Source organism: Takifugu flavidus, chromosome 1, assembly GCF_003711565.1.
Source record: "Takifugu flavidus isolate HTHZ2018 chromosome 1, ASM371156v2, whole genome shotgun sequence".
Classification (NCBI taxonomy): domain Eukaryota; kingdom Metazoa; phylum Chordata; class Actinopteri; order Tetraodontiformes; family Tetraodontidae; genus Takifugu; species Takifugu flavidus.
The window spans coordinates 27,732,171-27,749,007 of record NC_079520.1 but is presented as its reverse complement, the minus strand read 5'-3'; the positions used below and the strand labels follow the sequence as shown (position 1 = coordinate 27,749,007).

The following is a 16,837-nucleotide window of genomic DNA, read 5'->3' as shown; positions in this document are numbered from 1 at the left end:
TGCCGGCCCCCCCCCCCCCCCCCCCCCTCCAGGCCGCCGTGTGCACTTAATGAGACTTGGTTGCTTTGGTGCTCGTGTGAAAGGGGCAACCTGGGAGGCCTCAGGGAACCTTGTGAGTGGCCCCAGCAGATAACCCTGAATCACCATTAACAACAGCTTTGGCACATGGGGGGGGGGGGGGGGTGTTGATGCTGTTTGCACAGAAAAGAAGGATAAAACTTGGTCCAGGAAGTCTGTAAATTGGCTCCTTCTCAGTTTAGAGTCCTTAAAACCTCAGATTCTGGTCCCCGAGCAGCCCCGCGGGGGGGTCGTTTTCCCTGATTTCAGCTGCTGCTTTAATGAATCTGCTTTTGTGCTCTTCCTCTTGTCAACAAGGGGAGAAAACCGGACAGAACGCACAACATTTGCAAACAGGAAGCGGAGCGACTTTCTGCTGTTTCCAGGACGGGAACATTCGCTCCGTCGTGCTCTCTCCTTCTGTCCTCTGATACTGTCAATTCAGAGAGCTCTGCTCAGTCACGCTATCTTCCCTCCCTCCCTCCTCCCCCGTTCTCCATTCATTTACCCCCCCCCCCCCCCCCCCCCCAGACAAGATAACAGCAGAGGTTTGAGCCTGTGCCGTGTGGAAACTTAGCACAGCCATTTGTGTCTTATTCTATCCGTGTCATGCGCATCCATGACGCAGCTTGGCAGGCTTCTGCATGAACACACAGAATAAAGCAAAATGATGCTGAGGCGGGTTAAGGAAAACACACACACGGTCAATAAATCCGTCGTTTCCTTCTCCTCGGGCACCGGGTGTCACTCTGAATCCCGGCCAACACAGGACGCCTGTTCCTTCTATCATTTTTAACAAAAGACGCGTTCTTCCCGCCACCTGATGATGTGGAACAGGCTGCTTGGCTCTGTGGAGTGCGCTTTTACGCGCGGCCGCTTGGTGGCGACCTGCGCTGCCAGCGCGCCACGATCCGAGGTTTTCCTCACAGAACACCCGGGACTCGTCCTGAATAAACGCACTCCGGCAGCCGGGCTCTCCTCCACGGCTGGCGTCGAGCGTGACGGCGTGACGACCTGCCAGCTGGTGCGCCCGCAGAGCCGCATTCTCCGCGCAACTTCCCCGCGCTCCCGTCAAACTGAACCGCCGACCTTGACAGACCGCGCTGAGGGGGGACGTTCGAGTTCAAGTCTGCCCCGCCGTTTGGAAATAAAGCGGAATCGGACCGATGCAGGAGGCGAGGAGGGGGAAGTTTGAATGAAGGGACAGCGGAGGGAAGAGTGGATGAAGAAGTCTGCGGCGCGGCGTCTCTCTCACAGGTGCGCCGCTGAAATGGACTCGGTTTGGATCTAACCTGGATTCGCGTGAGTGAGTTGCATCACTTGAAGAACTCACAGGCGCGGAGGAGAATACCACCCCGGGTCTGCGGAGCTGGAGCGCGCGCACTGACGGATCGGGAGAAACAGGAGCCGGGACCCGCTTTTACGCTCCAGACTCCGGCCCGGAGCGGACGCCGCTCCGCAGCTTCTCTGCCATCAGCAGCCCCGGGCCGTCCAGCGCCCCCCCCACATCCCCCCCCGCTCCTCCAGCACGCTCACCGGGCACTTGTTGACCAGCCCGCCCCGGTCTGGGACAATGTTTGCCGTCTCCCGGCGAGGATCGATGTGGCGCGCCACATGGATTTTATACTTTTCCTTCTACGTCCTCTCCGCCGGAGCTCAAGGTAGGAAGGAGGTGTCGGAGATGCGCCCCGCGCGCGTCGCGGCTCGGCGGTACCGGCCGATGGTGCCGTGCGTCGGTTATTCTCACGCGCTGTTCTGCTCCTTTAACGTCGCTCGTCGGTGAATTTCACCTCAAACTGAACTTTTAAGTTGTCGGAACAGTCGCGGCCCGTCAGGCGCTGGTCTCGCGCCGTCTCGTCGTGAGATTTGGGAGAGCGCAGCAGCATTTTCCGGTTTGACCTCTAAACGCTGGCAGAGCGGCATTGTTCACGCGGAGACCGACTAGATCCAAATTTAATTAAAAGTCAATCACCGAAGCAAACGCGAGACTTGAACGTGACATTTGTGCGCTCGCTGCTGAAATGATCCTCCTCTTTGGTTGGGGAATGAATCCAAAACCAAGCGCAGCAATTCCAAGAATATTCCTGTGGAGACCATGATGGAGGGCCTGGTACCCAGTAGGGTCCAGGACAGGCCTGCAGGGGTTCCTGTAAAGTGCTTCCATGATTTTATTAGTGATGGAAAAGCTCAACTTCCTGGAGTTGAGGACCCAGTGATCAACGGTCAAAGGTGGTGGACCTCCAGGAGGTTCCAGGGGCTCCTCAGACGGCCGTCCTTTGACTCCATAACTGAGGAATTTTATGGCGGATTTGAAGGTGCTGACTTCCGTGACGTCAGCCCGCCCGCCGTGCGCCGCTCCTGGCAGGGAATTGGGATTCAGGCGCTGCTGCCTGGCGTCAGGACGGGAGCGTCCCCTCTCTGAGTCCACCCGGGTGGCGCTGGCTCAATAATGGCATGTCGAGAAGGTGAATAAAACAAACATGCCAGATATCCATCATTCATGAGGGCCTGACATTTCCAGGAGATTGATAACACGCCTGCCTCCCGGGATTAGGAATTCTGACACCACGGCTGCCTCTCCATAACTCTCCCTGCTGTCTCATTTTTAATTTGTGTCCCGTCTCCCTCGCCATCCCTCACGGCTTATTTAACCGAGCAACTTAAATAAGAGCGCGTTATTTCCGGGGGGGGGGGGCTTTGCCTGTTTTCTGTCCACGGTCTTGGCTGCTTAAAGCAGCGGAGCCCCCAGGAAGCTGGGAGCGAACGCTCCGACGGCGGCCTTCGGATTACGGCGCGCTCAAAAAGTAGATCCGGGGATGTAATTGGGCTGTCGTCAGCGACCCCTGAGTGGGCCGCAGTGTCTCCATGCGCTGATTAAAGAACACGAGCGGGCGAGGAGCGCGCCCCCGGGCGGACGCCTGCGCCGCCGCTTGCCACGTTTTAATGACCAGGCCGCCGAAACGGCTCTTTAACGACAGGTGGATGCTTTCATCGGGGTGCGGGGTCGGAGCGTCGTGCGTCGGGGCTGAAAATGATCCATCGGCGCTGTCACTCCGAGGAGGCGCTAACAAACACGCGCGCTCCGGTTCCTGATGGTCAAGGAATTCGGGCTTCTTCCTTCCCTCGCTTTGAGGTTCGGAGCTGAACTGGGGGCCCGGAGATGAAAGCACAAACTGCTTCCTGTGTCTTTCATGTACTCGGGTCCCACTCGAGGCGTTAGCTTAGCTGCTTGACTCGCGCTACACGCCCCCCCTCTCCCACCTTCTACCCATTTACAGCGCTGGTGCCGAGACAATGCCGGGCACGCCTGCTGGCTTTGTCATTCCTCAAGTGTCTATTTTGGCTCTGGGTCCAGCTGGGGGGGGACGGGGACGGGGGGGGTCAAGTGTGGCACGCATCCGTCTGCGCAACTCAGCGTCTGAAGATTAGCTGGACCGGCCGCGGCCGTACTGCCGGAGCGTCGCAGTGAGTCGAGGATGATTCCGTCCGTGGCGGCGCTCTCAGATTAACATCCGTCAGGGGGGGTTGTGACAGCGGGGGGGGGGGGCAGCGTGCATATCTGACGCGGACCCTGACATAATATGAGTCAAGGGCGTTTAAATCTGGGATGAGAGTGGGTTTAAATTACAGGGCTGCGACACGAAGCTGGCGAGGAGGAAACACAGCTGGACGGATTCTTGTCAAGGGCGTCAAAAAGGGGGCGTGGCCTGGCCTCGATTCAAGGTTTTCGGATGAAACGCCGCTTTTCTAGAGTCGCATCAGACGTCTGCGGCTCTCTGGTTTCCTTTAGGTGTGTGTGTGTGTGTGTGTGTGTGTGTGTGTGTGTGTGTGTCTGACCAGCCTGTTTGCAGCCACAGACGTCGTGAACACAATGTGGATTATTGATCAAAGCCACCTTCGGTCTTTGATGTGAGTCATTCTTTTATGAGTGGCGGAGGACTGAGATCATTCCGGATTCAGCTCCGGAATCCGACATCTGCTCTTCGGTCTGTTCATGAAAGACAGAAAGACGTTTGACAGTTTTCCCTCTTTTGTGATCTTCGTTTGAGAAAAGTCGCATACGAGATTCATGCGGATTAATGAAGCAATGAACCGTTTTAGTGTCGGCGGCGAGAAACTTTTGTGATGGGAATGTTTCCAACCTTGGGAAAAGACGTCACACTTTATTGTTCCGCACATTCCGAAATTGCAATATTACATTTTCAGAAAGGACGGAGACGCGTAGGAAGACGCGCGTGTTCAGGTTTAACCAAGAACTTCCTGCAGGTGCCTTCGGTTCCTCGACCGTTAGCATACAGCAGCTAGCCAGCGGGCTAACATGCACGAGGTTCTTGCCCCGGCCGTGTAGCGATGGTGGTGAAGAGGTTTGGTGGCTGGCGGCGCCGGATGCTGATACCACGATGATAATGGGGGTCTTTTAGCTCCGCCCACTCTTAATGAGACGCAGGGATCTGCATTTATGGCTGTGTGTAACGTCTGTTGTGGTTATTGAGCCGTTTCCATGGCGGCGAGCAAAGGTCACCAGGCTGACTCAGGCAGGTGCTGCTGTTTGTTGTTGTTTTTATTTACCAGTTCCCTTGAGCTCGGTTAATACCCGCCTCAGACAACAGCCCCACCAGATTGCCAGGACACTGCTAGCTGTAGCGGCGCTCTCGGCCGCCCGTCGACTTCCTGCTGTTATTTACAGGATGATTTGAAGGCGGCGCGACTGCGTTGACCAAGGCTGCAGCAGGACGGAGGACGGATTGAGATGTTAGCGACAGACGGCGGGGGGCCGGGAGCGTCTCAGGACTGCAGATGCCCGGATTCGTTGCACGTCTTAATTGACAGACTGGGGAACGCCGCTCCCGCGCGGCCAGCCGAGCCTGCTGATTAAAGAAGTAATAAAAACCTTCGGCTTTGGCAGAAGGTCACAACTTGCTGCAGTTAGCTTTCGGGAGGAAGCTAATGGCCTCAGTCCGGTGGTGGATTCCTCAGAGGGACGTCTGGAACTTTGCAGTGGGGGGAAAATGTCCAGCTCAGCTTTTCAGCCGGCGTCCAGCTCCCGTCGCCGCCGTTCTCCCGTCCTTCATTCTCAGACGGTTCCATCATCATACGTCATAAAGCAGCAGCGCCGCTCAGTTAGCATCGTTGGGTTAGCGGCGTCCTGCTCCTCTAGAGGGTCTCCTAAGGTTAGCTGTACCGTTAGCGCGCTACAGGAAAAGGCGTGAACACGGCCTAGGTAGGTGGCTCCATAAGGTCGTCCTAACGTGGCCCAGGTGACAGAAGGCCGGCGCCACCGGCTTCCTCCTCAGAAGGTGGCGGCGACCCAGCGGACTCGGCGCCGGATCTGTGCTCGCTTCCTGACGCAAGCCGCTTTTTTTTTTTAATATTTCATTTCTGAAAGTCTAAGAGCTTAAAATGAGTGATTAAAAAGGTTCGGCGTTGTTCTTCCTCCTCCCTCTTGGACGCCGTGGCCGCACGACCAGAACACGGCCCGCGATTCCTGCACGGATATTAATTGGAGTTCTCTCGTCCGTGAACCGGGAACAGGGGCCCGCGGGGGCCCGCTGGGAGTCCTCAGTCACAAGGACAAGGGTCGGCATTGACGGACCTTCTGGCCTCGACGGCCCCGTGCTCATGGGGCAGCTTTGTGTCCCAGTTTAGGTCCCGGCTCAAGTCAACAACCATCAAACGGCTGGTTTTTCCCACACGTCCCGAAATGGCTCCTTTGATCACCGCGCTCGCCCTTTGTGGAGGCAGGATTACTCGCCAAGCAGTAATTGCCCCGTCGGGGTTCTTGTTTGTGGCCCCGACGTCTCACATTCGGAACGGAATTCCGAATTTTGTCGAGACGGAGCTCGAATGTTTCGGCACCTTTTATTTTTCAGGTGGTCGCGTTTATCCTCCGACGCTGAGAACTCGCTGCTTTGGTGCTGTCGCAGCTTTTAACTCTGTGTGTGTGTGTGTGTGTGTGTGTGTGTGTGTGTGTGTGTGTGTGTGTGTGAGCGAGAGAGAACAATGAAGCTTTTGCATGAAGGTTATGTCTAAAGGTTTGATTGAAGTCGTTAAAGTTTAGCCTCACTGTTTTTGTCAGCGCCTGAGGAACCCCCCCCCCCCCCCCCCCACACACACACACACCACCCCCCTACGACCCCCCCCCGGCCGCAGGTCCAACGTTATATTTCAGCCACGTGGAGCCGCGAGTGTGATTTGCCGTGTAAAAGTCCTTCAATGGGGATCCAAAGAGACCTTCCAGGAGTAATAAGCCGGAGGTGCGGAGGTGATTATGGACTTGAACTCGTCCCTCGCTGTTTGAAGGAGGTCCATTATGCATGGGGGGGTGGGGGGGGGTGAGGGGGGGGGAGTCAAGGCTTGTTTACCAGTCACGTGCATCGTCTGGCTGGATGGAAGTGAGGGATCGCCGCGGCGTCGGGAACCCGAGCCTCTCTCTACTTCCTGATTGGCTCTGGAATGACCTCTGACCTCTGTAACTGCTGACCCCAGCCAGATCCTCCGTGCGCTCAGACTGTTAAGGAGTGTTTAGAATATGTGCACGTACACGTGGGGGGTGGGGGGGGGCGCACGCCCTTGAGCTTCACGACCAGGACGAGCCTTAACGACCCCCCCGGAACGCTGGGTGAAGCAAGCGATGGCTGGTGCACGGAGCTCCTGGGATGGGGGGGGGCACCTCCAGGGATGGGGGGGGGGCACCTCCAGGGATGGGGGTTAAAATGGACGGCTCCCCTTTTTCCGCATGGTTCGGCCGCAGAATCGATGACTCGGATGACGGCGCCGTCTCCAACAGAAGCCTCATCAAAGCCCCCCCGCCGCCCCTGCCCCCCCCCCCATGCCATTAACCATCTATCCAGCTCTTGGATGTGCTGACTATTTACCCATTCCATGCAGGAATAATGGGAGCTGCGTCCCCGGTTGGATTAATCAGCCATAACCATATGCTGCCGTGCGCAATTATGCGTGGATTCGGACCGGAGGAAGCAGCTGTTGCCGTTTGAAAGGGCGGAATGGGACGGTAATTGCCCCAACTTTGATTGGTGGGGCGCTTCCGCTTGACGATGGGGGGGGCATTTTTATGCTTTACATGACGATAATGCGGAATGAGCGGGACTGTTAGCGCGCGCGGCGTCGGCGGCTCGATAACCTCGCCGTTCCGAGCCGCTCGTCACCGATTATGAGAGGAAGGAACGTCTTTATTCATTTGGGTCTCCACCACTTTTCCATTTCCGCTTCCTGTCGCCCCTCACAGGCCCCGCCTCCAGCCCGCAGGTGAGGACCACCTGTGGCAGTGATCGCTTCCTTTTATTTTCATTCCCGGAGCTCTTTTAAATGAGGAACTCCAAATGAGTCCGGAAGCCCTGGTGACGGCTCCCCTCCTGACCCGGATAAGCCGGAAAAGATGAGGCCCGCGTCTCCGATCGTTTTTATTTTCCCTGCACTCGTGTGGGAGTCGTGGAGCGGGAGATTAATGGGCTGGTCTCCAGCCAAGCACCAGAGTCCGATCTGAGCACAAAACGTTCCATAAAATGGTGGGAGGAGCAAAGATCTGCTGGTCAGAACACCGGGGCGGTGATTAGCTCCGGCTCTCCTAGCGCTGTTTTAAGCTACGGCCCAGTTGGAACAACCTCCCGACACCTTCTCCCTTTCATGGATCGCGCTCGGAGCCGGAAGGAGGGAGCTCGATAAGGATCAGCCTGGGAATCTGGGGGTGTTGAGCCGACCCACACGACCCGACGCCGCAGGAGGTACCTGCAGACTCTGGAACCTTCTGGGCGTTCTGGCTCACGCTGCTGCCGACTCGGATCCAGGCGAGCAGCCGAAAACCAGAACGGGACGAACACAAAGCGGCTTTAAGAGACGCGGGCCGACTGGCGGTGGGGGGTGGGGGGGCGAGCTGCTGGTCGCGCTCACTTCCTGTTTGGCTGCGGCTCCTCGTCTCCAGCGGGTCGAACTGATGTGGACTCTTGTTAACATCTCGTTGTGTTTGTAGGCGCGGAGCTGCGCTAAATGATGCATTCAATAGTCAACATGTTTTTCAGCTGCCTCGTTCTCCTAGCATGTAGCGCCGCAGCGCTAGCATGTAGCGCCGCAGCGCTAGCATGTAGCGCCGCGGCGCCTTCGTAGCGTGGATCCAGGATCAGCCTCCGCTCCGTTCCACCACGCTCAAGAGCAGCTTTTAGCTAAGAAATGAGCTGCTTGATTTCTTGTTTTGGTGCTTTTTGATGCTGGCGAGTCGCTCTCGGGGGGACTGGAGCCACGCTTGCTTAAACAGAGCACATCTAGCATCTTTGGGGGGGGGGGGGGGGGGGGGGGGGGGCGCTCTGCTCCGCTGGTGCTTCTGCACTGATCACTCTGATATTGCTTTTGAAATGTACTTCTGACTGCTTCCAAACATCATGTAAACACCCGATATTCCAACGACTGTTTTTCATTAGCTCTCTGCAGCCACGCGGAGCGGCGCGGCGCGGAGCGGAGCGGCGCGGAGCGGCACGGAGCGGCACGGAGCGCAGCGCAGCGGCGGCGGAGAAGCTACAGTAAATACAGCCGTATATGTGGCGGCGTATTGCTAATTAACTGCTAGCTTTAAATCAGAGTTTTGAAATGTCACTGGGATGCGAACCCATGTGGGATGTGAGATGTGAGATGTGAACCCATGTGCTGCTCCCCCAGGGGCAGACAGCTCACACCTGTTGGGGGGGAACTACGTTCTTCGTTAGCATGTTCGCTCGCGCTCGTGCAGCTTCGTAATCGTGGATTTATTGGATGAACGTCTCAATTATCATTTGTTTGGATGCTCTTCACGCACGGCTGAGTCACCGAACACCGAGCCCGTTTAATGGGGGGGGGGGGGGGGGGGGGGGGGGGATGATGGGGGGGGGGGGGGCAAAGGTTTGACCCTGACCACTACAGGGAGGGCGGAGCAGCACGGGCACACCGGGATGATGCTCCGTATCTTAGCCGTGCTAATATGATCGCTCTCTCTCTCCGTGCATCCATCCCTTCATCCACCCATCCACCCATCCATCCATCCCTCCCTCCATCCATCCTCCATCCATCCCTCCATCCATCCATTCCTCCCTCCCTCCCTCCTCCATCCATCCATCATCCATCCCTCCCTCCCTCCCTCCATCCATCCATCCATCCATCCATCCATCCATCCCTCCTCCCTCCCTCCATCCATCCCTCCCTCCCTCCCTCCCTCCCTCCATCCATCCCTCCCTCCCTCCCTCCCTCCCTCCCTCCACCCATCCATCCATCCCTCCCTCCATCCATCCATCCATCCATCCCTCCATCCATCCATCCATCCATCCATCCATCCATCCCTCCCTCCCTCCATCCATCCATCGTGATGTGTCAATAGTTACAGTTTTAATTACCCCTGAGTGCTGTCATCCTGCCCAGCTGGGCGGGGTTATTGATTCTCTCCAGCTAATTGATTAATTGCTGTGCTGTGCCCCCCCCCCTGCCCCCGCCCCCCCCAGCCCTCCAGCTCCCATTTTGCCGTCATCTTCTCCTCCTCAGAAGCGTGTTTATGGAGTGTTTACCTGCAGGCCAGCTGGGTTTATGGGGAATAATGAGGGGCTTTAAACCATGTAGCACACTTGACCTTAGCTGTGCAAGGGGGGGGGGGGGGGGGGGGGGGGGGCATCAGGACGGAATCTCGAGTGAAACGCTGCAGAATCCTGGATTCTTCGTCCGTTCTCCAAGACGATTTAAAGCTCCTATAGGAGGAGAGAGCTGCCGGGTATCTCGGGGAAACAGGCCTCCACCTCCACCTTCCTCAAATAAGCCCACATCAAAGGCTGGCTGCCATCAAAGGACTCCTGGAATTTTGTAGAATTAAAAACTACAGTGTTGCTGAAGAGGGAACGCAACCCCCCCCCCTTTTTAGAAATACTCAAAGGGTGGGTAAAAAACTTGTAGCCCTGTCTGCTGTTAGCCAAAAGCCCCAGTTTTAAATATTTATGCCGAGTGTGCCCCCCCCCCCGGTGTTTGTTTCATCTGGGGCCCTCGTGGTGACGATGGGGACGTTGAGTCACGAGGGGGGCGGGTTGTGGCGTGGCGTCCTCCTTCTATTTTCGGCCTCCCCCGCTGGTTGGTTCCTCCTGGTCTCCACAGACCACCCGGACCTCCAGAGACCAACGTTCCAGGACGCTTTAGTCGCTCGTCACAGCCAACAGGCAATTTATGACGAGGTTGTGCACACACACGGTAAAAAAGGTCAAGTTTCTCCAGTGTGTGTGTGTGTGTGTGTGTGTGTGTGTGTGTGTGCGTGTGTGTGTGTGTGTGTGTGTGTGTGGAGTCATTGTGACAGAGCCAGACGAGCCTTGAACAAGTGTGTTTTCCTGGGTTTTTCGGGGGCCAATTGCTTCCACTTTTATTCTCTAAGCTGCAGAGGTTAAAGCACTTTCAGTGCGTCACGGCCTGCACGCGTGCACGGTGCACGTGCACGGCGCCGTGCAGCACAGGGTCGCTCATGTAAGGGTTTATGGGATGCACACACACACACACACACACACACACACACACACACACATTCTCGTCTTTCTCTTCTTCTGGGATCCTGGAAACGATTGTTTGGTTGTTGAAACTGGGAAAAAGTCAAACATTGACAGGACGACCAGGACGGAGGAACCGGGAGCTTTTCCTGAGAGGTGCCGGCAGAGCTTCTTATTGTCTTATTGTTTTTGGATTAGCAGTTGAAATAGTTTTATTTTCCATCAAAATCCCAGGACAGGAACATCGACCCTGGGGGATCCGATGTGCCGTCCAAACAGACAAAATCCGAACGGAACTGTTGAGCGTGAGCGAATCACTTTTGGGCCTAAACGTGTCTTTATTGGCTAAACTGTGCAACACGAGTCTTTAATCCAAACCGCTGGAACCCCTGGTTCTGGAGTGGGAAAATGCCCGTTCGGGCCGCGTTAGAAGGACTTTTGGGGATTAAACTACGAGGGATCTTCTCATCGTTCTGCTCTTAAAGTTACAAATCAAACTGTCATTAAGTCCCGTGGAGATTATTTGCTGCTTCTCAACATTCCAGCCCCCCCCCCCCCCTTGCCAAGCCTTCATCTTCTGGCCCACCAAGGCCTTGTCCCGTCCCCTAAAATAGATCTAGATTATGATCCATCTGGGGCTGAGAGCAGCCGTTCCAGCCTGTGGTGTCGGAGGATGTAGCGGACGTTCCGCCTGACGCACATAAGCTGTCTGACGTGTAATGGAGGCATTATGGGATGTTGCACTGGGCAGACTGGAGCGGAGGCCTTAGAACGTGATTGAGGGCCCGGATCAGGAGGCTCATCGGGGGATGAGCACCTCTGCAGGTGCAGCCAGTCCAGGAGAAGCACTTTGTTGTCCTGAGGTTGTTTTCTTTTTTAATATCGTTATTCCTCGGCTCTCTCTCATCCATCTCCTTCTTGTTCTGTAATGGAAGTTGGCAGCTCGGCTGGATCGTTCTCCTTCCGCAGCGCTTTGAGGGATGAGGAGGCGAAGCGGGAAGATCAAAGGCGGCCTGCACACGCTGGCCTTCCTGGTGGCGTTATCCCACTTCCCTTCACGTGCACAGCTGTGCGTCTGCATTCCCTCGTCTTTAATCCGTGTAGATCCGGTCGTCCCCTCCGACATCGTCAGCAGGTCTTTCATATAGAAGATGACGTCTAAGCCCCGCCCACCGCGGTGCGCGAGGGAGCTGCCCTCTGTTTGATGTCACTTCTGGTTGTTGTATCTCTGTCTGATCTGCCTCCACCAAAGCCTGGCGGCAGCAGGGGAGGGGGGGGCAGTGGGGGGGGGGCATGTAGAGGAGCACTGTGGCGAACATCTGGAGCACGTGGGAGCAGAAGTCTCAGAGCGCGCGAGGCATCAAATCTCTCCCGTCTTGTCTCCTACTGTAATTAGCACAACACTGAGACGCAGGTGAGGTTCTGAGAGCGCCTCTGTTGCCCCCCCCCCCCACCCCACCCCCCATGCTAATATCTGCTCAGGAACCAAATCCAGGAAATGCAGTTTTATATCCAGGTTTGGGAAGCCTGTGTTTCCCTCCCACCTACTGCCTTCTTGGAAAACCCGGAGCTCCCCCAGGATGTGTGGGAGTGGCCCCCTAAAGGTCGGAGACCTCCCCCCCCCCCCCCCTCCACGAGGTGTAAATGGCCCACGCCGTGCAGCCGCTTTGATCGGCGCATCACAACGCCGCCGTTGTTGCATCAGAGTTGCACGAAGGCTGTTTGATCCCGCCGCCTCTGTCTGCGTCTGGATCAGAGACGGACGCCATGAGCGGCGCCGTCTGACACCCCGGAGTGAGAGACGGGGGCCGCCTGTCGAGGGGGGAGCAGCTCTGACAGCAAACATGGTTCTGAGCACCAGACCTCAGGTGGAAGGGGCACACGCACCTGCTGGGGGCTTCATCCGCCCCCCCGGCAGCGCTCGCTGTAACCACGGCGGCCATGTGGATGATCAATTATGGGTCCTCTCATCAGGAGGGTGACGCACGGAGGCAGGAATTGTGGGGGGGCCACACACGGGAGCGCCTGGGTGTGGCTGCTGAGCCCGGCACAGCTCACTTCACCCACACAGGATGAGTGTGTGTGGGGGGGGGAGTGGAGCAGGAGCCATGGAGGCGGGTTCTGACTGGAGGTGTCAGAGGGGCCGTCGGATCATCTTCTAATTGCCTCTCGTCCTTATTTTAGTGGGAAATATACTTCTTCTGGGATCAGGCTCTTGCTTTTGGTTTTTTTTGGAACTGGAGAGAGATGGAGGGATCGGGAGATTGGGGAAGGCAGAAGGACGACCGGAAGGAGGCAGAAACCCTTGGAAAGAGTCCTGAGGGGTAATAAAGTTCCCCCGCATCGGTTTCCTGACAGAGCTGTTGCCGAGCGTTGCTTCTTGGCGCTGACGGTCCCCTGTGAGGCTGTGATGGGGGGGGGGGGGGTACTGAGGAGCATCTGACCAGCTGCTGTAAAGGAACCCTCCGGGCCTCGTTGTTTATTCAGGGGGAGATAAAAGGAGCAGCGGAAAACTGCATTTTCTCCAGAGCGTTCCTCAACTTCCATCTGTCTCGCCTCTCTGCAGCCCCGCGCTGGGTTAGCAGCGGACGCCGCTCACAGGACGGGTGGGTGGGGGGGGGGGGGGAGCGCCGCGGCCCGAGTGAGGCTCGAGGAGCTGTCGCTGTAGGGCTGCTTTAGTTCCAGAGTTCAGAAGAGGAGCGAGCATCCTGGGAGGAGGTGGTTCAGTTAGCATGGTGGCCTCGGTCTAAAACAGAGCCCAGGGGCGAGTGTGTGTGTGTGTGTGTGTGTGTGTGTGTGTGTGTGTGTGTGTGTGTGTGTGTGTGTAAGAAAGTTAAAAACCCTGTTTTGGTGGGAGTGGGCCTCTCTGAGTGTGTGTTGCATCCTCGTCATAACCAGGAGAATGGTTCATAAGGAAGCTCCGGGAACGTCGTCTCCCCTCTCCCGGCATCTCCTGGCTCCCTGGTCTGATCCCGCTCTTCCTCTTTTGTCACATCTCTCTCTCTCCACGTCCTCCTGCTCAGGCTCTGACTCAGAGAGGCTCTTGTTGCTCTGTCATGCCTCTCCATGCCATTGTTCTCCTTTTAGAGCTTCACTAAAGGGAGCTTCTCAACGTCTGAGCACGTGCACGTGCACGTGCTCGAACACATACCGAACACATACTAACTTGGATATAATCGTTGGGACCGACCTTCCTGGCCTCGGATGTGGGACGTCTGAGGTCATCCTCAGTGGATCTCCGTGTCCTCCTGGTGCAGCTGGACCCCCCCCCCATCGTGGCCTCGCTCCGGTTCGGTTTGGGGAGCGACATTATGTGATGTTGGAGGCCAAGGCTGCGGCGGTCCTCGCTGCAGACCCTATTAATCGATCACAGAGTGTAATTAAGCGCAGGTTTATTACAGCTGCTCTAATCTTGGCTTCCGCGTGAAGTCGTTACTTTGAATGATGTCGTTAATTCTCAGTCAAGCTGTTTGAAAAATCCTCGGCTTCATTTTGAAACTTTAATCCCCCCCCACCCCACGTGCACAGAGAAGGCGGAGGAAAGGTGCACCGATCTGGACGGACACCAAGGCATCATCAGGTTCTGGGCTCCAGACTCACCTGAGGGGGCCCATTTGGCTCCAGCTAAAGAGGCTGAAATATGCCAGGTCATTATTGGGTGTCGGGGGGGGGGGGCAACAAGCACCACCCGATTTCACTGTTCAGCCCCAAATGACTGAACTGGCAGCGTGCGCTTGATTAAAGGTTCGATTTTTACTGCAATCATTTACCATTTCATGGTTTAGACCCCAGTAATTACAGCAATTAGACGACAGTGTGTCCAATAAAACATGAAATAAAGTATTATGATGTTAATAACGTAAAACTGCTAATTACTACAGCATCCCCCCCCCCTCCAAATATAGCGCAATTATCACATAAGCAATAATAGAATAACATAATTCAATTTGGGGCTGTTGGGTTCATGATTTCATGGATTTTCACGTCTTCAACAGAACAGAAATGTTCATATAATAATCAACATTTGTTACGTAGAACTCAGATGGTTCTGACCTGAGATCAGCTGACAACATGGAGCAGAGCCTCTAATCCAGGTAGTTTTCTGTGCCCCCCCCCAGCATATTTAACTCTGTATTTATCTGGAAGGTGGGGGGAGACGGGGGGAGACGGGGGGAGAGGGATCCTGGCTGCTGCAGATTACTCAACATCTGTGTGTAATTAACAGAGGCCATTAATGATCACTGCATTAGTCACATGACCTTGGTTTCCTGCCTCAGCTCTCTTCTGAAGGGGGGGGGGGGTGGCATGTCATGTCCTGCCCTGCCACTGGGGGTGATGCTATGATCAGCCTCTCTGCTGAATTGAGCTCTCTTTGCTCCTGGCTGTGTCACATGACCAACGGCTCAGGGGGGTAACTCACCCCCCGCCTGGCCTTGGGGGGGGGGGGTGTTGGGTAACCTAAAACTGGACTTGAACGTCTGCGTCTGTGTTTACGAGACTTTGCCCAGGTATGTGTTTGCTCCGTTTTATCTGCCCCTGGGGGGCGACTACCGCGGTGCCCTTTGACCTCTGTTTGAGGTCACAGGTAATGAGGGTCGATAAGAGGTCAATGCTCATTTAAAACGTCCGGTCATGTGATCAGCGTTCCCTGATCACATGACCGGAGGACGATGCCTTTCACCGGCTGGTTCAGCATCACGTACGATGACACTAATCCAAATTCCGGAATAATAATTCGTATCCGCCCACCCCGGGGCCACCGGCGTTCCTTCCCGCTGGGTTTGTTGCTTGTACCAGTGCAAAATTGCTTCTTGTTTCTGAAGGAAACATCTTGATGGCTGACGTTCATCCCGGATTTCATCAAGCTAAACACTCTCTGCTGGCTCAAATGTCATTTTTCATGGACGTCGAGGTTGAAAACACAACCCACAGAATTGAATCACGCTCTCGTGTGGACGGACGCCACGTCTGGGGTCTCCCGGCGTGCTGACTTCCGTTCTCGCCTCCCGCTCGACTGCCACACCAACAGAGGACGGTAGCGTTTGATTAGCCGGTGATTGCCGCCGCTGGGAGGGGGGCGAGGCGGCGTGCGCGGTCCTCGGAGCGGTGGCACCCTGCGGAGGTGGCGGCGAGGTTTGCTGGGCTCGCCACCGCTGGGGGCTGCGGAGCGGGAACCACTGAGGAGTCACTGAGCGTTCCAGGATGAGGACGATGAGACAAAATGAGAGCGCTGGATGGTTGGAAATGAAGTTGAGAGAACCAGGAAGGTGTTTGGTGGAGGAAGTTTTGGGGGCGGAAGGGTCCTTTTCTCCGGGGGGGGGGGGGGGGGTCTGCGTCTCGTTAGAGGAGCGTGCGGCCCCCTCTAACAGGGCGCTGACCCAGAGACAGCCCGCCCCGACGGCCCACTCCCAAATGTGCTGCTGTCACGCAGTGATGAAATCGCCGTAACGACGCTATGCTACCGCACACACACACCAAACATCCTCTCATCCATCAGGCCTTTGCACCCCCCCCCCCCCCCCTCTTTGTGCTGCAGCATGTTTTCAGCTTTTATTTTCCCCCTGTCTTCATGTCTCTGTGTGCTTAGGCCAGTAATGAGCTGGTTTGGTTGCCTTGGCCTGCCACAGGCATATTCCCCTTCCCATCACCCCCCCACCCACCACAAATGCCTCATATGCTAGCTGTTTTCTCCTCTCAATGCTTCCTCTCCCCAAGGACTCCAGGTTGGGGGTTTTTTTTTCACTGTTTTCTCCCACCCTCGGCGTTCGTATTCCCACGGCGCCGCAGAATCCAACACGCTGCACTTCCGCGGGCCGCGGGCGTACGAACCGCGCGCTCGGCCTATGTGGTCCTGCCAAGGTGTGAAAAATGCATGAGTGCCGGTATTATTGCCCCCGGGCTCGACACGGGCAGCATCACCCGTGGCTCCGCAGCAGAATGTTTAAATGAGGCTGTATAACAAGGCGCACGTGAGCGGCTCCCGCCCCTAAAGTGGATCTTTAAGGCAGGAAATGGAAGCATGCAGGTATTTGGTATCAAGGGGGTCCATTTGCAATTCCATTATCTGGATATTTCCTTCGAAAACACTCCATTTGATCGGTGGCGGCGCTTCAAAATGGCAGTTTTGAGACGAGCGTTGGCAGGAAGAGTCGGCGAATTAAAAAGGAACATGCGGAATTGGACCTAATGGAGTCAACGGAGAGTCCCCTCTTAATCACTTCCTGCTTCTGTCGCTGCTGAGGTGAAGCCTTGTTGGGACAAGGAGCCGCCGTTAATAATTCATG

The 16,837-nt window shown here is 56.1% G+C and overlaps 1 protein-coding gene across 1 annotated transcript in view; it reads left to right on the top strand.

Annotated features, from left to right (window-relative positions):
* The first annotated feature begins 899 nt into the window (after positions 1-899).
* sdk2b (sidekick cell adhesion molecule 2b) overlaps positions 900-16,837 on the top strand; it is a 130,699-nt gene continuing 114,761 nt past the window's right edge. The window contains 1 exon segment of the mRNA XM_057058046.1: positions 900-1,718. Within this exon segment, the coding sequence (XP_056914026.1) occupies positions 1,631-1,718 (88 nt within the window). The 5' untranslated portion in view covers positions 900-1,630.